The sequence below is a fragment of the Lithobates pipiens genome, unplaced genomic scaffold (genome assembly GCF_037356315.1).
Source record: "Lithobates pipiens isolate NorthernLeopardFrog02 unplaced genomic scaffold, aLitPip1_a1.2 Scaffold_13, whole genome shotgun sequence".
NCBI classification, from domain to species: Eukaryota; Metazoa; Chordata; class Amphibia; order Anura; family Ranidae; genus Lithobates; species Lithobates pipiens.
In genome coordinates this window covers 527,729,770-527,752,466 of record NW_027507718.1, presented here as the reverse complement: position 1 = coordinate 527,752,466, position 22,697 = coordinate 527,729,770, and the positions used below count along the sequence as shown (strand labels likewise).

The window sequence follows — 22,697 nt, the reverse complement described above, 5'->3', positions numbered from 1 at the left end:
GGATAGCTGCTGCCTGCAGCCAGTTGGTTTATAGTTTTTGATGGCCGAGTGCTTTCTGGTCCGTCATACATATTGTTGGTCCTTTTGTTTTTATGTATTTTTATTTTTGAAATCCAAAGCAGAATGTGTGGATTGTGAAATGATGTGCCCCTTTTCCTTGTAAGTGCAGTGGGTATAAGTAGAAGAATATTTTGGATTTATGGACATCTCTGCATGACTGCAGGGTATTCTTATCATTTATTATAATATTGCCAGGAAAAAGTTGTCTTTTTGAAACATGAAACTGGAGTTCTTACACAAACAGCATGATAGGAACAAGCCATTGTTATATTTATGCAAGCCGGACCCAGTAATCAAGGGTTCACTCCGATGTATCAGAGCTGTAGCTTTGTGCAAAGTTACTATTAGACAAAGTTACAGATATTATTTTGGTTGAATATTTAATTTTTAATAGTCTGACATTCTGCGCAGCAAATTTATAGCTAACTAAGTGTTTGTCTAATGAAAGGTTCAAAATATGAATTTGTTTTGTGTGTTTATGTACAAATCTAACAATGAAAAATGTGTACATTTGAATCCATCCACCTTATTGCCTCTATTGGAGGAGGCTGGAGACAAAGAAAAACCATGTGTGTTAAATTGATGACGTAGGAATCAGCTACTGTGAGCCCCGTGCAGGACACACTCCCAGAAGACCCGAGTATTTACTTTTTTGTAGTGTTATTCCTGGTTTTATACCGAGGATGACGTTTATCACCCAGAAGGATTCCCTGTATTCAGAGTCATTGGATCCTTTTTCCCCATCTCAAGAAGAAGAGCTCCATGTTTTAGAAAAGCCCGTGAGCTATAAAAAGAGTATATATTTATATAGATAGTCGAGATATAGAGAGCTTTTGGTTCCATTTGAAGGGCCAGAAGTTTGTTTTTACTTCGGCGGGTAAACCAATCAAGCATGCCAAGTTAATTTGATCGGCTGTTTTCAGCCTTCCAGGTTCTTGCTGAGGTAGCCATACTAACAGTAAAACTCACATATGGAAGCAGACCAGGCGACTCTAAGGATGCTGCATTTACAGCCCCGGACACTTGCTGGGTCTGTGCAACTCACAGATTCCACCCTAGTTCTGGCCCAGTATAGCTGGGATTAATAATTCTACTTTAAGGACCCCAGAACGAGAAGCACAAGTGGTCCACAGAGGGCAACTTCTTACGAAACAAGACTTTGGAAAAGGTGATCATTTATGTCTGCCAGACACTCTTTTCCCTTCAGCTTGACACACGGACCATGTAATAAGTCACAAGCAGTTATGGCTGCCTTAGTAAATGAGCGTGGGATAGAGCCAGGGTTCTCCACAGTTGTTTTCATAACATACCACTTCTTGTTTTACCTGTTACCAAAGGTGTTACCAAAAGCTGAACATCCCTTCCAGAGATAGCAAAAAGATATATCCAGATGCCCAAGTCAGGATCTTACGAGTATGTATTTTGTTTGTATGGACATGTTTTCTGGATGTCCAGTGGCAAATGCTACTGCAACGGCCACAGTAAAAAAGTGTTATCAGAAGTAGTTTGTAAGTACAGAGTGCAGAATCTACAGAGAGTAACAGAGGAAATCATTTTTATAGGAGAGTCCTTACTAGAAGTTTTGAGGTTTTATTTTTACACCCCCTACTGTCTACAATGTAGCGGACAAAGTAGAGTAAGAAACTAGAAAACTTTTGCCTGAATGTTTTATTATATTTTATCAAGCCCATAAGGGGATGTTGGACTCTCTCCCTATGGGATTTGGTTTGGGAGTGTGTTACTCACTTGCTTATATTTTGTCTCAGCAGCTGAAGTCCTCCATTCGGATCTCACAGAGAATGTTGCTGATTTTTTAAGGTTTTTGACAAACTTATTTATGTGTTTTCTCCCCAATTCCAGATCCTAAAAGTTTGGAAGGATCTAAAACTAAAGCCAGGTGACATGTGGATTGTTAAGAGACATTTATATATAAGGAAATGTTTGGAGACTCAATACAGCATCTATTTCATGTACAGTTTTGCAAAACTTGAAGGAAAAGTAATCTGGATCCACACCAGACACTGTAATATGACTAAATGAAAGAAATCTCTGTGTTTGATTTGTTTCCCTCTTGCGATAACAGTCTAGGGTACTTTTTGATTCAATTACTTTAATTGTAAGGGATACATATATTTGAAAAGTAGTTTAGCCATGTTGAAGTCATATTTGTCTTTTGTACCTATTCCATTTTATGTAGAATTGTCTGTGTTTACATGTGCTGATAAGTCAGCATACCAACAATGAAGCTAGAAGGCCATTCTGGCCAAAGGAGTGTACAGCCAGTACTCTGTAAATATCTCTTTGTTTTTCACAATGAAAAGTCATTTTGTAATGAAAAAAAGCTGCTGAGCTATTATTTTCTCCACAATGGAGTTTTTGCCTCTTTGGCCAGGACTACCTCCACCTAAGCGTGTGGAGGTTCCAGGTTAAAGGTGATAGCAGGTATGGTTAGTGATCAAAATATTGATCAAAAGAGAGGAGACTGTAATGGAAATTTGTAGGTTCTGTATATAATTGTATTCTATTTTATATGTATTGCACAATGCCCTCACTGTGCACACGGCACTAACAATGTTTTCAGTACATGTTTTGCATTCTTTCGAGTCCAGATTAGAATTAGCCTGCCTATGTAACGCCCCTTGTTACCATAAACGCACAATTGTAATATTAATGTGATACCTATGTAATCATGTGTATAAAAGCCTTCAAATGCGTCATAATAAAGGAGAACGGTTATTTGGAAAGATGCTGAGTGTATCTTTTGTGTCTGTTCCCCACTGCAGTAGTCATTAATTTGGAACCACTAATCAATATGAGGATAGGAGTTGCCTATCATCAAAATATCCATTGCAACTGTAACCTCTGGCAACCCATTGCAGTCGCTGCCTGATCTAATTCAGTAAACTGATTTTGAGTCTAGCTGCTATTTAGTTTACGTTTCATAGCATGTGGAGAGCGAAATTGCATGGAAGAGAAAATGTTTGCCCAGGGTCCAGTCAATATTAAAGGCGGCCCTGAATAGGACAGACAATATTCCAAGAGGACAAACCAGTGAATGCCAACTGGGTAAGGAGGAAGAACTGCAGCAGAGTCTTCCAGTCTACATGGCATACATAATTTAAAGTACAAGTTCCCCTTTTGCGCCTTATTACACATGACACCCATATTTATGGTGCAAATTTCTCCCCTACCATCACAACAGTGATCTCTACTTGCTTCTGGGTCCAGTGCTATGGAGGCGACTTGCTGCATTGTGGTCAACTGCTTGGCAACAGTGCCATTGAGGATGCTTTGCATTTTCTGAATTCATGCAAAGGGTTCTCTGATTGGATTGGGGGAAGACACGGGGCAGTGACATCCTGATCCCCACCTCATCCAATATAAATTGAAAAAATAAAATAAAAGTAATGGCTTGTGACATAGAATGGTCCCCACGGACCTCTTGCTTAAAACTGCTGCTAAGGGACTAGAGCGGTTGTCTTCAAACTGGGCAAGTGTGACCCTTTGATTTTGTCCAACCCTTGGGAGGTCATTTAACATCCCCCCCCCACGATAGCGCATTACTTTTTTGGTCCCTTGACCACATGGTTGGGCCAGAAGCAGCAGAACAATGAAGTGCATGTTGGACTCAGTCACAGGTTCTTGAGGCCAGCCTTTTAAAAAAAAACTGGTTTGCCCCAAAGGAACCCTTTCATTTCCAGGTCTTCAGAACTCTTGCTAAAACCATTTTATTGTTGGAGAGTTGGAAAAGCCCCAATAGTGCACATTCATAAAAATGCCACCCTTAGACACCTAAAAACACTGATGTCATGCAACTGGCTCACCCAAGTGGTGTTGGACCCAGAACATGCCAGAGGTTAATCAGCCACGGCTCAACCTAACCCCTAGCAACCTCTGAAGGAACCCTGCTCAAGGAGGACTGATTAAGGCACATTGTTCTTTGGATCTCCCTGAAGCCAAACTGCCTTAAGAAAAAACCAAAGTCCTTTCTGGCTTTAAGCCAGAATGGGAAAAAACTAAATCATGACTTAAAAGTAAACCCTGGTGAGTTTTTCTTCCCTGCAAAGTTAAGGCATAATATGCTAGTATGCATGCATACTAGCACATTTTGTGCTATTTACCTGCAAACAAAGTTTGCTCTGTCCCCGCTGCAGGCCACATCCATCTTTGCCCGACTTCCTTCTGGGGCCTAGTACTCCAGCTCTGACTGGCTAGAGCCACGTGACATCCCTCACATGTGAGCCGCCGGTCATGGCACTCACCTGAAGAAATGACATTGGCTGCTGTTACTTCAGAGAGCATGCACCGATGACATCACTGGAGCAGTAAACAGCAAGCATCTCCTGAATGGCGAACATTTAGTAGATATTTACAGTACCCATTAGGTAAGCCCAGAATAAGGCTTACCTATAGGTACAACATCCCCATAGAGGTTTACAACCTCTTTAAAGTCTAAGATTTCAGTTGGATAACATAAGTGAATAGGAAGACATACAGGCTTATATCTTCAGCAGCACAGCTTTTATTACACATGAGACTTCTCCAGCTACACAATCAGAGACCAAAAATTGCAAAATCCACCGATGACTTCAAAAACTCGTTTCCGGCTTTGACCACCTCTGCCAAGGAGGAACCTGAGAAGACAAAACAAAACCTTCATTTTTCTCCTCAGATTACAGATTGTTTTAGGAATTAACAGCGACATTCAATAACTCAAACTTGTGCCTTCTCCATGCTGGAAGCAAGAACATGCTTTAAAGTACATCAAAGCCCAAACTGACATTTTGATTGCTTTTTCCACTGAATGCCATTTTCATATTCTTCGCTCTCCTTCCCCCCCCAGCCACTTTGTCTACACAAGATCACTATAAAGCCGGCCATAGATGAAGTGATTTTCTTTACTAAAGTAGTGTGAATACCCCTCACGGAACTATTGTGGGGGGCGTGGAGAGGTGGCAGGAAGGTTGCCAGTAGCACACCGATTACTGCTAATCGCTATAATCAGAAATAAAGCCGACATACTGCTTGTACCCAAGTTGATGGTTCGAATCTCAGCCAGTAACTGCTGAACTGGCAGAGATTCAAACCATCCATGGCTGGCTTAAGTTATAAATATGGATGATGTCTGAGTAATTTGTTGAAATCTCAGCCTGTAGTTTTCAACAAGGATGCATGTGACTAACAAAGGAACACAATTGGAAAACAGTTTTCACCCTTATAGCAGGAAGCATCTAAACAAGGACCTTCATATGAGATTGGAATTTTAATGAAAGCTGCAAAAAATAAAATAAAATAAAGTTACTTACCAGTAACTCCTTTTCTGAGAGTCTTACAGAACAGCCATGAGTCCTAGGGCTCCTCCTACCAGGAAAGGAAACACATTAACCCCCACCAGATAAATGGGCGGTCCTCTAGGCCCCATGTCAGCGTTTTGAGAACTGTAGGACATACCTGTAAAACATATGCATAATACCCATAACTTCAAGACAAAGCCAGGTGGGAATCCGATTGTCCTAGAAGACTCTCAGAAAAGGAGTTACCGGTAAGTCTAACTGAGCTTTTCTCTAAGTCTTCCAGGACAGACAATGAGCCAGAACCTTCCAGTCTAGGGAGGGAGAACTGCCTGAAGGACCTTATGACCAAACGCCTGCTCCTGAGCAGATAGGAGATCCAGGCGATGATATTTAATGAAAGTCAAAAAAACTGGACCATGTGGCAGCCTTGCAAATTTGTTCCGGTAAGCCCAGGACAAGGCTCTTGTTGAGTGCACAGTGAGAAAAGGCGGAGGAACTTCCCTAATTTTGTAAGTTTCAGTAATAGCTTTCTTTAGGTGGCATTAGATGCACTCTTTCCTTGTTTGTCCTCTTTTCAGGAGCACACAAGGGAGTCTTTCTAAAAAGGTCTTGGTGACCTCAAGGCAGACAAGAAGAATTCTAAAGTCAAAATTGTCTCTTGGTCGCCCTTTGGTGAATTACAAATAAGGTGATCAGTACAATGTCCTGGGATCTGTGAAATGTACTGGCCACTTTAGGCATAAATCCTGGATCAGCCCTTGGCGGAGAGGATTAGGACCCACCCTCTCGTTAAGGGTATACAGATTGGGAAATCTAGACATGTGATCACATTATTTGCCGACGACGTTATTTTGTCTGTAGAAGACCCTGCAAGGTCATTGTTTGCAATACATGACATATTGGAAGAGTTCAACCAAATCTCCTACTATAAGATTAATGCTACAAAATCCAATATCTTGAACCTAGGGGTAGACTCAGAAGTAAAGAAACAAATTCAGGATAGGACTCCATATCCTTGGACAGAAGGAGCGTTGCAGTATTTGGGAATTCAGGTGTCCAGCTCTATATGCCATCTTTATAATCTTAACTTTGAACCTATGATAGGGGAACTGGAGAAAGAAATAAACAGGCTCAAAAAATATTACTTGTCCTGGTCAGGGAGGTTAGCGGCCTACAAAATGTTTTTACTCCCTAAGCTGCTCTACCTGTTTAGGGCGCTCCCAATACAGTTACCTTCTTCCTACTACCGTAAGTTACAATGTCAGTTATCCAACTTTATTTGGGCAGGGAAAAAGGCAAGGTGTAACTTCCACACTTTAACTAAGCATAAGAAGGCCGGGGGCATGGGTGTACCGAACCTTAAGGACTACCACGTAGCGGCCATTATCGATCAGCTTTGGTTCTGGTTTCACTCCCCCGAGATGAAGTTTTGGTATAGCTGTGAACAAAGTCAAGTAACCCAGGGTTCCCTAGTGGAGCTTATTTACGCTACAGCTATCGGTAATCCAAAGCAGTGTTCTCAACACCCTATGATTGCAGCTACTATTCAGGCGTGGAACTATCTTATGAACAACAGGGATATAGTAATTAAACATAGAACTATTCCTATCCCGTTAACGACATTATCGCTCTTTACTACGGATTTAAATTTAAAAAACTGGTCAGCTCATGGCATATTATCTGTCCATGATTTAATGGAAGGTTCGCAAATAAAGCCTTTTAAAGCACTTCAATCCCAGTATTCCTTGCCTGCGACTGAATTCCTGACTTATGCTAGACTAGCGAGCATAGTACCCAATACAGGCAACTACCATTTTGTAGTACCAGAAAGCATCTGGGAAATGTGGCAACCGGAGTTTAGTCGCGGGAAAGGAATCACAAGACTATATAGTATTATTGGCAGTAAGACCCGATTTGAAATGTTGCCCCCACTGCTTAAATGGGAAAAGGATTTAAACATAAAAATCACACAAGTTCAATGGTTGAACGCTATTAAATATAACTATACCCTTACCAGATGTTCAAATTATAGAGAAGCAGCCCAGAAGATAACATGGAGGTGGTATAGAACCCCTTACATAATGGAGAAGTTTGGGGGAGGTGGTTCAAATTTATGTTGGAGGGAGTGTGATAAGGTGGGTACATTAGCACATATGCTTTGGTATTGTGTTTCTGTGCGCAGTTTTTGGGGCACAATCTCAAACGTGATAGCACGGTTGACAGGCATTTTAAATCCGCTCAAACCTGAGCAGGCTCTCCTAAGTATAAATATGGAAATATACCCTCCCTCGTGTCGTACTTTAGTTATGCACATAATCTATGCGGCCAGATTAACTATTTTGAGAAAGTGGAAGTCCACAGTGGCGCCTAATATAAGAGAAGTACTGTGTTTGGTTGATGATTCTTATTCCTACGAAAAAAGTATTGCTTTTAGAGAAAATAGTATAATGTCATTCTACAGGAGGTGGAAATTGTGGGACCATTATATAAAAACCATCAATAATTGTATTGGTAGGAACCTTAAGAATATCTGTTGTGATATAAGTTTGTATAACTCATTAAGATGTTACTGGTGGAGGTGGAGTCTGCGTACTCCTCTGTTATATTTCTTTTTCATTTCAATGCAACAATCTTGCTGTTGTAGCATATGTACCTTATAAAACCTAATAAAAAATATTTAATAAAGGCATAAATCCTGGATCAGTTTTTCAAACAATCTGATTCACAAAAATTGTGAGGAAAGGTTCCCTCACTGAAAGGGCTTGTAACTCACTTGTGCTACAAGCTGAGGTAAGTACCACAAGAAAAAATGTTTTTTAGCGTAAGTAACTTAACTGAAATATCCTCTAGGGGCTCAAAAGGCAATTCTACCAGAGTTTGAAGCACCAGGGACAGGTCTCAGGTTGGACAACTTCTAGCCACTACTGGCCTGGACCTAGAAATTGATTAAGAATCTATCTATAGTGGGATTTTCCAAGAAAAAAAACACACTGGATAATACAAAAAAATAAATAAAGGTACAAGCAGCACCTAACTGAAAGACCCTTGTCGACACACTTTTGGAAAAAAATAAAAATATTGAAGGATCATCATGAGTTAATCTTTGATTTTCAGATAACCACAAGTTACATTTCTTCCAGACCTTGGAATATATGGTTCTAGAGACTGGTTTTCTTGTCTCTTCAGAAAACTCAGTGGAGGCTCTGAGACCATCTAACAGGGAAAACCATGGCCTTTTGGGACAAAAAAATGGGCCATTAGGAGAAGATTTGTTTCTTCTAGAAGAAACTTTTGGAATTAGCCTGGTCAGCAGGAAGGAGCAGAGGCCGAAAGGCCACAGATTTTCCAGAGCATCAATCCAATAATTGATCCACTGGGTTCAGAGAAGAGAACTTCAGTCTTATTATTGTTCTGATCTGCAAACAGGTCCGCTTTGGAACATCCCCATCTGTCGGCGAGACCCGCAAAGATTTTGGGATGAGAGGACCAATTGTCTCAACATACCCAGTAGTGGCCGAGATAATCTGCCAGACAGTTTTGTGCCCTTCAGGTGCACTGCTGTAATTGAGGCTAGATTCCCTTCTGCCCATGATAAAATCTCCTGGGCAATAGATTTAAATATCTGACTCCTCCTGTTTGTTGAGGTACACAACAGTAGCGATATTGTCAGAAGCAGGAAATTGTGGCCCCGAGGGGCGGACTGACCATTTGAGCACTGCCCGAGGGCCCCATTCCACTAAGGGGCCCCATCAGGGTTGCCAGCCTCAATAAAACCAGGGACAGTATGTAAAAATCTGTGTTTTTTTAAAAAATCCCAAGATTATAGCTGCCCGCCTCACACCTTTTCAGTGTGTGTGTGTGTGTGTACTGTGTGACCCCATAATCTTCTATTGCCTGGGGGCCCCAAGAGTTGTCAGTCTGCCCCTGATTTCCATCTGATATACCTGCAAGGCTCTCTGAACTGCTAGAAGGCTCTTGCTTCCCTTGAGGACCAGTCTCCTTGTGCCATTGTGTTGTTGAGATGGGCTCCCCATCCCCAGGAACTCACATTCGTTGTGATCTCTGGGATCTAGGACTGGACAATGGTAGATCTCTTGTTAAGTGGAGGTGCATCCACCACCACAAGCTTCTTTTTATCCTGGAGGGAAACAAGACCCTTGATTCCAGGGAACTTGCATTTCCATCCCAGTTCCTTGGTAGAAACAGCTGTAATGATGAAATCTTGCCCATGGCACTGTGGGAAGGCAAGCGGTCCTCAGACCCACTGCTCTTGAAATGTCTCAGGGAGACAGACTGATGCAAACAATGTTAACCTTACAGACCATTCTTGAGACCTTTTCCTGCAGGAGAAAGATTTAGGACTGCTGGAGCAAAACACTTACCCAGATATGTCACTTTCTGGGCCGGAAATTAAGGAAGACTGTTTATTAACCAGCCTAGAGATTGATTGAAGGAAGTCCTGTATGGTCTGGAGATTTGCTAATAACTTTTGGTATGACTCCACCACTAGGTCATCCAGGTAAGGGATAATAGTCATCGCCTTTAACCTTAGCAGAGCCAGCGCCTCCCAACACCTTTGTAAAGATGCGTGGGGCCAAAGACAGACCAAAGGAGAGGGGCTTGAAAGTGAAAGTACTGAATATCTGTTCCCATCTTGACCGCTAGTCTCAAGAATCTTATAGATAGGCATCCCTCAAATCCAAAGTGGCCATGAAGCAGTTTGGGTAAAGCAGGTTTTTGATTGATAACACCATCACCATACAAAAGTGCTTGTACCTAATCGAACAGTTCAGAGACCGGAGGTTCAGGAGAAGCCGATATTTTTTCAGACAAATCTATGGGAATAAAAGTGACCAGGGAATGGGGGGGGGGGGGGATCAGGACCTTTTGATCTATCAAGTCTCCAATTTGGAGACCCAGGGCCCTCGCTTTTACCTGATCCTGGGGAGGAAAGGTGAATAAGCGCTCTGGTGGCTTGCAAAAAAAATTCTAGCCTGTACCCATTGGTCACTAGGTCAGGGATGAATGGACTTGGATACTACTACCCACTGTGGGAGAAAAGCCCACAATCTTTCTCCCACTGGGAGACATGAGTCGCTGAGGCATGGCGGGTTGTTGAGGATGGTTAAACAAGAAGCCCCCCCTCTACCTCTGCCCATGTGCTCTGTCCAATGCTTTTTGGGCATATTGTCCCTTTCTCTAGGACCTTGCTGCCTACTTTGGCCACAAAAAAAAATAAAACTCAGGCTTTTGGCTTTTTCTTATTCTCTGTAAAGGCATTTTTTTTTTCTATCGACCATGTGTTCCAGCGCCTCTTGCAGACCTGGGCCAAAAAGATAATCACCTGTTAAGGGAAGACCACATAGGCGCAACTGAGGCGGCGTCACTCGACTAGGTTTTAAGCTATAGGCTTTTTCTGGCCAAATTCACAAGGCCGAGGTCCTAGCTGTTATTCTTATTGACTCTGCGGAAGAATCAGCCAAAAACCCCACTGCATGAAAGAGGGGAAGGAAAGATTTCAGAATCTGTTCTCTAGAGGTAACTGCCAACAAGTGTGTTTGTATTAACCATACTTCTAAATTTCTGGCTACACAAGTGGAGGCCAGAGCCGGTTTAAGATTCCTAATGGCCGAGTTCCAGGCTCGGTGAAGGATATCTCCTCTTAGCCATCAGATCCCTAAACGTGCCCATATTGTCAAACGCTAGGTCTGAGTTTTTTTTAAAGAGGTGCATCTAACTTAGGATTTTTGTTCCATGGCTGTGCTGTGTCTTCAAATGGAAACCTTTTTAGGTTACCAGAAAGTAAAGGTTTTCTCTGGATTTTCCCACTCCAGCTTGATGGTATCAAGAAGGGAACTATCCACAGACAAAAGCTCTAGCCTTTTTCTTATGCAAACCTTTGTACAGAAGGTCATGTTTAGCCAATTGTGCCTTCTCTTCTATATCAAGTTTCCTATAGATATCATTGGAAGATGTAGGCGACTTATTAAAGGCCAACTTATACCTTGAGCACCTTGCACCTTGTATTTGACCCCAATTCTTCCGGAGAAGAATGGGTGGAGCCAGCTTCAGCCTCAGAGTCTTCACTCTCCACACTCTGCTGTGGAGCGCTAGGACCAGGGCCGTCTTTAATTTTGATTGGGCCCTGGGCAAAAATTCTTATGGCCCTCCTCCCCCCATGCAATTTCGCTCTCCACCTTCTCTGAGACATACAATAAATAGCAGCTAGACTCAAAATAAGTTTACTGTATCAGATCAGGCAGTGATTGGTTGCCAGAGGTTACAGAATATCATCACTGCCTGGTTGCTAGATGTTACAGCACATGATTTCTGCTTGTTGATTGGCTGCTAGAGAATACTGTACAGTAATACTGCTCACTGGTTGCTGTAGGTTACAGAACATCATCTCCTCACTGCAGGGGGGCATGATATACATATGAATGCTGCCTTATATTTACATATGAATGCTGTTGGCCTCAGCTATTTACATATGCATGTCACTGATATTTACATATGAATGCTGGTTATTTACATGTAAACACAGGGTCTGCAGGCGAGTCATCTGTACACAATAGGTCAGAGCTGGGCAGCATTAGTAGCAGCACTTCACACAGATATTGGGACACAGCACAGGACTAAAACCTCAATGGACAAGGAATGTAAACTGGGATAGTTGTCAAGTATGAGGCAGCTGCTTTGGGCCCCACCTGCCCCTTTTGCCCTGCCTTAAAGACGGCCCTGGCTAGGACCAGCTGAAGTCCTAACAGGAGATGGACCCTCTGAGGGAACATGAATCTTAGATGAGCTTATGTCTACATTTAGCTTGTTAGAAAATACTAGCTTCTGCTTTTTTTTTTGTCAGTTTTTTTTTTTGACAGGAGACTACCGAATCATCCTTAACTAAGCTGTCTATGAGCTCAGTTGGTTTCCACAAACCACACATTTCCTTTCTGGTGGCTGTGCTTGGGCCTTGTCCCGAGTCTTTGCCCGCAAGAGAACAAATGACCAATGAATTGTATGCCACATATACTCCACTTGCAGGATGTGCAAGAAAAAAAATAAAAAAAAAATAAACCACCACATACTTCAGGCTTACCTGTGAGGTGCTGGTGTTAGGGCCTGCTTATGCTGCCTGTGCAGGTATTGCAGAAGAGTCCATCCCACCCGTGGTGGTCCACAGCCTCTGCCGGGTTTCACTTTTTTAAACACCAGCCTCCCTGTTCGTGCCGTTTTAGAGACAGGAACTAGCATCTACGGCGCCAACTGATGATGTCACACACCCCGGAAGTGACCCCACTGGGTATTTCCTGTGGGCCAGTTTGGAACTCACAAGTGCCACCCCTTCACTGCACGCTCCAGCCATGCGGTTTAGCAGGGAAAACAAGCAGACTTCCGCCATGTGGGTCACGTTCTGGAGCTCAGACGTACACCGCGGTGCTGGCATTCCCCCTGCACTGAGAAGCAGGGACAGCAGCCACAAGACTACTCCCCTGGTGGATGTGCTGCTCTGGGACCTAAAGATGTAGGAATACCACCCCAAGTGACACAGGAGCCACGCTCATAAGACCTAGGGGAATCAGTTCCAGTAAACATGTCACCCCCCCCCATCTGGATGAAACACCAATACTGACATGGGGCCTGCCCTTTTATCTGGTGGGGGTTAATGCATTTCCTGTCTTGGTAGGAGGAGCCCATGGCTGTCCTGGAACATTAGAGAAAATTACTCGTTTTTTTGCTCCCCCATTTTGGGGGGAGGCAACAAACACACACGTGCAGGCCAGTCAAGTCCCTCCACCCCAAACTCACTCATCTATGTTGGGAGCATGAAATAGTCCAAAATGTCTTGGTATGATGCCTTAAGAGGAGTTCCCTTCACTGGAATTTAGGAGCCAAGACAAACCCCTGAACAACCCCAACACCATAATCCCCCCTCACCAAAAGGATTTGAAGGGATTGGCCCAATACTTTTGACAATATAGTGTGGATGAGAGAGTTTGGGGTGAAGGAACTTGTCTGGCCTGCACAGTGTCCTTATCTCAACCAGATAGAACACATTTGGGATGAATTAGAGCGGAGACTGCGAGCCAGGCCTTTTCGTCAAATATCAGTGCCTGACCTCACAAATGCGCTTCTGTAAGAATGGTCAGACATTCCCATAGACACTCCTAAGATCCCTTTCACACCACACTGCCCATTGCATTGGCAGTAAAATGCCGCTATTTTTAGCTGCGTTTTACCGCTGGATTTGCGGTGGATTTCGGCCGCTAGCAGGGTGCTTTTAGCCCCGCTAGCAGCCGCGAAAGGGTAAAAACCACCAGCAATACGCCGCATAATTGATTTCAATGGGGAGCAGCAGTGGAGGAGCGGTAAACACACCGCTCCAAAGAAGCTGCTGGCAGGACTTTTTTCTGACGTCCTGCCATCACACCACTGTAGTGGGAAAGCCCTCGGGCTTTCCCACTACATACAATGGTGCAGCGTGCAGCTTCTTTAGGGCGGATTGCAGGCTCTATTTCTAACGCTATAGCGCCTGCAAAATGCCCTGGTGTGAAAGGGGTCTAAACCTTGTGGCCAGCCTTCCCAGAAGAGTTGAAGCCGTTATAGCTGCAAAGGGTGGGCCAACCCAATATTTAACCCTACGGTCTAAGACTGGGATGCCATTAATGTTCATGTGAGAGTTAGCGCAGGTGTCCCAATACTTTTGGCAATATAGTGTGAGGTAGAGTATAAGTGTGAAAATAATTATATATATATATATATATATATATATATATATATATATATATATAAATAAAGCAGAGTGCCCATGCTTGTACAACTAGGAATGGGCAACACCAAGTCATGTAAAATGGTAATCCCATTTCCTTAGAGCAGTAGTAAACGGCTAGAATAAAAAGTGCCCCCTGCAGGTTTATGTCATAACGTGTCAATATGCACTGCAGCGCAACTGTCACAGCTCCCCACTACTTTAGTCTTCATCCGGTCTCTTTGGGTTTATAGACTGGCGCCGTAATGACTTCACGCCTGCAAGACCGGCCCTGGCACAGAGCTCTAAGGATACAGCAGTTAAAAAGTGCTTTATACATCCAAAATATATGATTTAAGAGAATTTAGCCCTTTGTAAAAAAAAAAAAGGTTGGAGAAGGCCTTTCTGTTTCAGCATGAAAGTCCCCATGTATTAAACATGGTTTGACAGAGATCTAGTGGCCTACACAGAATCACACCAGCATCTTTGGGATAAATAGGAAGGCCAACTGCCTTAGCCCTTGTACACACGGTCGGACATTTCGACAACCTTGTCGGTCGGATTTTGTCCGAAACTGTTGCATACACACGGTTGGACAAAGTTGTCGAAAAATCAGATCTTTCAGAACGTGATGATGTAATTTCGTTACGATGGGACTACGTTCAGGCTAGTAGCCAATAGCTTTGATGTAGGAATTTGATCTGAGCATGCGTGGCACTTTGTCCGATCGAAATTCTCTACACATGATCGGAGTATGTCCGATCGGACCAGTTTTTCTGAAAATATTTCCAACAAGTTTGAAAATTTGGTCCGACGGATATTCCGACGGAAACAGTCCGATGCATACCACACACAGTCGGATTATCCGACAACAAGGTCCGATAGGACACATTCCGACGGATTCTCCGACCGCGTGTACAAGAGCTTAGAGTGGTCTTCCTGTCCAACATCCCGCTCATCTTACCTGCACTGTCCTTGACCCAGGAGACGGCTTTTCCCTCCAGCAGCTCCCATTCATCTCTCTGGTCCAGACAGGAAGAATGAAGCCATATCACCGCTAAGGCAGTTGCCCACACCGACCCCCCTACATTCTGCAAAAGGAGAAAGATGGTTTTCTTACAACACTGTAGATGGCAACCTATATGCCATCTAAAATTTACTACAACAGCATATTAAAACAATTAGCACTTCAACAGGACAACTGGATTTTTAAAACTAAAAAACTAGCTATAAAATCACCACGGGTTCCCTTACATGAAACCAACATGGACTGGGTGGTTTTGTTACTTTCACAGACCCTTCACCACCATGCGCATATCCCCAAATGAGAACAAAGCAAAACAGAAACATACTAAACAGCTGCATAGAAGCTGCATAAATGGTTCTACATTTAGGATGTATGTGGTCTATAAACCAACAATTTCCAGCTTCTACAGTAGGAGTCAGAAGGGATCTCAGCGCTCCAGGAGCACACATGCAGGCTGTAAACTGTCTCTTTAGATGGGAAGCCACAAGTGCCGGCTATTACCACTAGCAACAGACAAAAAACAAGCTCTGGACTGCCGCACTCTTCAGAAGACCACTTTTATTGGAAAATCACATCACAGCTCAACAAACACAGCGAACAAGGAAAAATTTCTGACCAGCAACTTTTCCTTGTTCGCTGTGTTTGTTGAGCTGTGATGTGATTTTCCAATAAAAGAAAGTGGTCTTCTGAAGAGTGCGGCAGTCCAGAGCTTGATTTTCGTCTGTTGCAGTAGGAGTCAGCCGGAGAGCCTGAAGCATTAGGAAGATTTGGAGGAAGTTATCTTCTCACAAGTTCCATTTATGTTATTGCCCCCCCATTCTGTTGCAGCATTTATACATTACCGAAACAGGACAACTCTCTGCAAAATTCTCAGGTATTCCCAGAATGGTGGCAAATTCAGAGCTTGCTTCCCATGAGCCATCTGCTTTCTGGAGAGCAATTAGTCTGTACAGGGCGGGAGTCTCCACTGTCACAGGAGTAGGCGGTACTGTGAGGGGGGAAAAAAAAAGAAGTAAAAATCTAAAAACAGTGATCGGTGACTTTTCCACCAAGCTTGTATAGCAGCTAAAAGCATTAAATAAGGGCATAGGCCAATAAGCCTTATAGTATCTCTAGACAATAGACACTTTACAGGTTCTAGATCAAGTCGGGAAGTGTGGAAAAAGATTCCTGCATTCCACCCCCCCCCCCCCCCCCCAATATCCAAGTCCTGTTGGAGAGTTTTCCCCAGAGACAGGAAATTAGGGGCTCTCTCTCCAAGAGAAAATAAATCTTGAAGAAACGCCAGCACTTCAGTAGAATCCACAGAGACTTTATTAAATTAGAACACAATCCACATAGACTAAACGCATTGGCCCTCTGAATTTTATGCATCGTTCTATTTAATGAAAAAAAGACTGCTTGTGGATTCTCCCAAAGTGCTGGCGTGCTTGCAAGGCCTTTTCCTCCCAAGAGTAATGACCCAATGGTGCCAGAGCATTTACTTTGGGACGCCAACAGCAGTCATTGGCACAAGGTCAGTGTGCCACATGATTTTGCAAACTGCCCACTACCAGGGCAGACCTTCAGGCCGGCTTCTATAAAGCAGTACGACGGGTCTCACACTTGGCACATTACATAGTAAGGTTGAAGACAGACACTAGTCTATCCAGTTCAACCTGAGTGAGTGTCTAAAATTGTCCCTATCCCTGCACATTGCACACTCACATCGGTCCCTACCCTCAAGGAGCCCACAATCCAAGGTCCCCAGTCATACAGTAGGGCCAATTTTGGACAGAAGCCAATTAACCTACCTTCATGTCTTTGGACATGGCATTACCCATTTTCCATCAATTCTAGGTTCTTTGGCCCCTCCCAACCTATGGTTCTCGTCTCCTCCCCCTCGATAGGGTTTAGACAAGGGATCCCTAACCAAGTCACAGAACACGGACTCTTCCGGCAGGCTGGCCCATAAGCAGTTTTTTTTTTATAAAAACACAGGAAGAGCGTTCTGTATACCCACTTGCTGACCAATGATATCAAATGTAAAAATCGCTGGACTTCAAGTCGTTATACTGGCATGATGCCTGCCCTGGTATTTTATTTTTTACAATTTTTTTTTTTTTAAGAGCTGTCAGACAACTTATGGCTAACTAGCTGGTGATTTGCTTTTACAAGCATGAGGGGATGTCCGGGGGGGGAAAAAAAAACCCGGGCTCCTCTGTCACACTGAGAGACCAGCCGACGCAGAGAAATGGCGAGCCGAAACAAAGCCCGGATCGACTTTGATTGGCTCTCAGCTATGGTAACCTGGAAGCGATGACCTGACATCACTTCTGGTTTACCTGGATATAAATGGTGCCATTTAAAATGAAAAAATAAAATTAAATCAAAACCGCCAATCTTTGTGTTTTGAATATTTTTAAAGGGCGGGGGGGGATTTGGGGTCTAGACCCCAGATCTCGCCACAAAAGTAGTACCTGTCACATGGATATTTACATTCCTTGGGACGACAAAAAAACAAAAAACCCCAACAAATACAAAATGTGCAAATGTGAACGCACTTGTCAGTCCCGCACACACGCAATTTGCGATCGTCCCAAAACTGAGGTATCACCATGAACATCAGATCATGGACAGTAATGCTAGCACTAGACCTTGTGGAAATTTTAATTGGTAACATGTAAAGATTTTTACATCATAGCCCATGGATTGTAAAATTTATCGCCGTTGCACAGGCAAGAGCAATTTTATGGTGCAGAGTGTTTGGTATATTTATGCAGCGCAACATTTAATATTTTTGCAAAAAATAAAAAGTGAATTTTACAAAAACAAAAAGTGCCAGAAAAGGCCTGGAGCTCAACTGGATACTCTTACCTTGTGGGGCTCCATTTGATAGAGAAACGATGTCTGGCCCAACAGCGAAATCTTCAGGAAGATTAGACACATAGTTAAAGCCTGTTCCCCAGTACTTCATACATTGCGAAGAGAAAAATGCATGCAAATGCACCCATTTCAGGGGTGCATGTAACATTTTTCCAGACTACAGCTGTCCGAGGGCTCTTTCGGCATTAAAGGACCCATTAAAGTTAAATGGGGGGTGTAAATGTGGGTCAGATGGGTGCCTTCCAATTGTCACAGACCTACACAAGATACCAATCACATGACAGCAATGCATTTAGGCATCTAGATGTGGTGAAGACTTGCTGAAGTTCAAACAGAGCATCAGAATGGGAAAGAAAGGGCATTTAGGTGACTTTGAATGTGGCATGGTTGTTGGTGTCAGACGAGCTGGTCTGAGCATTTAAAATAAAAAAAAACTGCAGATCTACTGGGATTTCACACACCTCGGGTTTACAGAGAATGGTCTGAAAATGGAAAATGCCTTGTTGAGGTCAGAGGCAAATGGACAGACTGGTTCCAGATGAAAGAAAAGCAACAGTAACTCAAATAACCACTCGTTAAGGTATGCAGAATTCCATCTCTGAGTGCACAACACATCACATTTTGAGACAGGAAAGAAATAGCTTAAAAATACAATAGTTGTACAACTACATGTGTGCACCTCATCCCGATAGTTTGGATCAAAGAAGTATGTAGATATCTCCTATCTCCCCATGGAGATATCAACAAGAGAAAATGAGCATAGGGACTATTACGGGGCACATAGAATATTTATTATTCAAAAGGAATATTAATACCAAAGTAATAGGTCATATTTACAAGAGAAGATTTATTTAGAAAAAACAAGAAATAAATACATAAAATATCACAAAATTCCGTTGATAGAGACGAATGAGGTAATCATTCAACTAGTTTCACTGTCATAGCTTCATCAGGATATTACCTGAGTCTGAAAATATACAATTATTAGTGTAACAATTCATTAATGTCAATGGTTACAATATAAACATGACAAGTGAATAAAATCATTTAGACATGGGAGACATTGTCATTACAATATATTAACATGAAAGTGGGATTCCTACCTTTCTATCAACCCCATTCCAGCTCCTAGTCAAATTCAATGGTGTAGAGAGGGAGGAAAGACTCTTTCCCGGCGACTGGGAGAGGAATATTTCACAGCAGCGATAGTAGATCCACATATAAGGAATATTGACTAGATATGTAAAAGATATATAGAAAAATGATATTTGATTCATCAGATATATACTAAAGAGAGTGAGGGCCACCGAAAGAGAAAAGAGGTGTGTGACTGCAGTGGATGAAATTAGATATTAGTCATCCAGGAATTGTGATAAAGCTGATGAGTCTTTAATCCCCAATCCACCAATAAGACAGATTCCGTGATATAAAAACAAGTGTATCAATAATAACAAATTGGTGAACAAATGAAACACAGAGAGAAAGAAAAGAAGGACCCAAAACCTGTAAAGTATAAGAAATAAGTGGTGTATCCAAGAAAATATATATATGTATGATATAGTTACCCCTTATTTAAAGGGAGAACAAAGGATTTGAGGGATCCCGGAGATACCGAAGACGCTGATTTAGCTAAGGGTATCGTATATCAGAGATGTAGATGGTACAGGATCCAAAATTGATTAATGAGATGGTCTGCGCTAATAGGAGAGATAAGCATATTCAAAGCCATGTCTCAGGAAAAAAGTTGTACGCTGAGTATAGTATCCTGTGGGATGAGTATTGTTACTCACCCTTGTGCCATGTATCCCCCGCCTCCACCGGGTCCCGTCGCTGCTGCAAACTGGCATGTAAAGCGCCATTTTTAAACCCCCCAACCCCGCCGTAATCACAGCGTCGTGTCGCCGGCGCGTGACGTCGGAGGGGTCAGTGGTCCGGACATTGCGTGTATCAATGTCCACAACGCGCACGCGCCCGTCCCCGCCGGACACCAAAAACATGGCCGCGCGTCTAGGAGAGACGTCGGGCTCACGTGGCCCGTCCGGTCAACGGCGCATGCGCGTCGACTCGACGCAGCGCGCAAATGCACCTCGGCAAAGGAGGGGGAACGAACAGTCCCGCCCCACATTGCGTCGGCAAGAGCGGAAGGAGGGACGTCAGCCCAACACCAACACTAGGTATGGGCGGGCGCCCTCCTCCGCTCCCGAACCACACCAGTCGCCAGGAATAGAATCTCCCCCACACACCAGAGAATGCCAGGAGCGATCAGGAAACAGGGGCTATATTAGAGCGAACCACATCCATGTCTAGACATACAAGATGTTTACAAAGAATTATTATTAGTAGCACATACCATAGATCAAAAGAAATAAAGAACAAACATGAATTTTTTATGTAACAATTAATAAAGAAAACAATATAAATTTAAACAACGCAAAAAACAATTTTACTTCAACATTGTTAAGACACAATTAACTAATGTGTCAAGAGAGTCTATACAGGGGTGGGGATAGCAAATGAGGGCGGCACGTCCAGTGTCCCTCCAGCAATTTTTTAGGGGTCATATTAGAATCAATGAATAAATTTAAGACGGAAATAGAGGCAGAGACCGGGAGACCACATTTGAGGCATCATATGCAGCATAGCTACTCATAGAAAGGCTTTAAAGGAATTGGTTTCGTTGAGTCCGGGGGGGACAAGTGCGTTTAGTTTTTCTATCCACAGGGCCTCTTTCTGTAATAATAGTTTGTCCCTATTGCCACCCCTGATATCAACTGAGACCACTTCCAGTGCCACAAATTTAATGATTCCTACTTCGTATCGATGGTACAGTCCAATGTGTCATCCAATGGATGTTAATTTTCCATTGGTTGTGTAATAAATGTGGTCTCCCACTCTCTGCCTGAACTCACGGATAGTTTTGCCAATATAAAATGCACCACAATGGCACAGCATTAAGTATACAATCCCGGTAGTGCCGCAATTGGCTTGGGATTGTAATTTATGCTTTTTTCCATTTGGGAGAGTCACTGATGTTCCGGAATATATCCATGGACACATGGAGCATTGGCCACAGGGAAAAGTGCCTTTCTGGCTGGGTCTCTGAATGGATTTCATCTGAAAGTGACTACTAGTGAGCCGGTCTCTAAGTGATCTAGCCTTTCGAAACACTATTTCAGGGGTATCTTTTAAGTATTGTGTAAGTATGTGGTTTTCTGTAAGTAGGTGCCATGTTTAGAGAGTATAGTTCTGAATGTGTCATGGTGAGCCGAGAATTGTGTGATAACCTTGACAGTCTCTGTTCCAGTTTTTTTCTTTTTGGGGTATAATAAGGATGTTCTCTTATGGCCTATGGCCCTATTGAAGGCCTTTCGTAAATTCGTAGAAGAGTAGCCTTTGAGTAAGAAGTGTTCTCTAAGGGCTGCTGCCTATGTATGAAAGTCTTCCTCCCATGGCAACACCTTGTGTCTGCAGAAAGTGTTGTTCTTCAAATAAGAAGAAATTACAGGTAAGGATAAATTTGAGTAATTGCAAAATAAACTCATTTAGAGGCCAAGAGAACTCTTGTTCCATTAGAAACATTCTGGCCGTCTCGACTCCCCCCTCGTGGGGAATACTTGGGTAGAGAGCCTCCACATCCAAGGCCACGAGGAGGGAGTCGGGAGGGACCAGGATGCCATCTATATGTCTCAAAAGATCTGTGGTATCGCGAATATATGACGGAAGGCTGGAAACATGAGACAGCAGGAAGCTATCAACAAATTTGCTGGCATTATCAGTTAGTGAGCCTATACCTGAAATGATAGGTCGGCCCGGAGGTTTATTTAAGTCTTTATGTGTTTTAGGCAAGCTGTAAAAAGTTGGAGTACGAGGATGTTTAGGGACGAGGAAATCTAGAGTTTCCTTGTCAATAAGATCTTGCCTATAAGCTTGCGCACAAATGTGTGTGAATTCACCAACAAAACTGGATACTTCAACCAATGAAATCGGCCGGTAGCAAGTCCTGTTGTTGAGTATTTGGTAGCACATATCTCGATATTGGGGGTTAGACATTATAACAATGTTACCCCCTTTATCTGAGGGTTTAATGACTAATTTGTGGCGCCTTTCTAAATTTGTAAGGGCCTTTTGTTGTTTGGGAGATAAATTCGGTATATATGGGTGCCAGATCGTTTTTTTGAGATCTCTGATACACTCATATAAGACGCGCGGCCATGTTTTTGGTGTCCGGCGGGGACGGGCGCGTGCGCGTTGCGGACATTGATACGCGCAATGTCCGGACCACTGACCCCTCCGACGTCACGCGCCGGCGACACAGCGCTGTGATTACGGCGGGGTTGGGGGTTTAAAAATGGCGCTTTACACGCCAGTTTGCAGCAGCGACGGGACCCGGTGGAGGCGGGGGATACATGGCACAAGGGTGAGTAACAATACTCATCCCACAGGATACTATACTCAGCGTACAACTTTTTTCCTGAGACATGGCTTTGAATATGCTTATCTCTCCTATTAGCGCAGACCATCTCATTAATCAATTTTGGATCCTGTACCATCTACATCTCTGATATACGATACCCTTAGCTAAATCAGCGTCTTCGGTATCTCCGGGATCCCTCAAATCCTTTGTTCTCCCTTTAAATAAGGGGTAACTATATCATACATATATATATTTTCTTGGATACACCACTTATTTCTTATACTTTACAGG

At 43.1% G+C, this 22,697-nt stretch overlaps 1 protein-coding gene across 1 annotated transcript in view; it reads right to left on the bottom strand.

Moving 5' to 3' along the window:
* Positions 1-4,559: 4,559 nt before the first annotated feature.
* LOC143975948 (von Willebrand factor A domain-containing protein 5A-like) overlaps positions 4,560-22,697 on the bottom strand; it is an 86,608-nt gene continuing 68,470 nt past the window's right edge. The window contains exons 16-19 of the mRNA XM_077478477.1: positions 17,984-18,034; positions 15,970-16,115; positions 15,065-15,191; positions 4,560-4,694 (exon numbers count right to left, since the gene is read on the bottom strand). Coding sequence (XP_077334603.1) covers positions 4,615-4,694; positions 15,065-15,191; positions 15,970-16,115; positions 17,984-18,034 — 404 coding nt within the window. The 3' untranslated portion in view covers positions 4,560-4,614. The remainder of the gene's footprint in view (positions 4,695-15,064; positions 15,192-15,969; positions 16,116-17,983; positions 18,035-22,697) is intronic.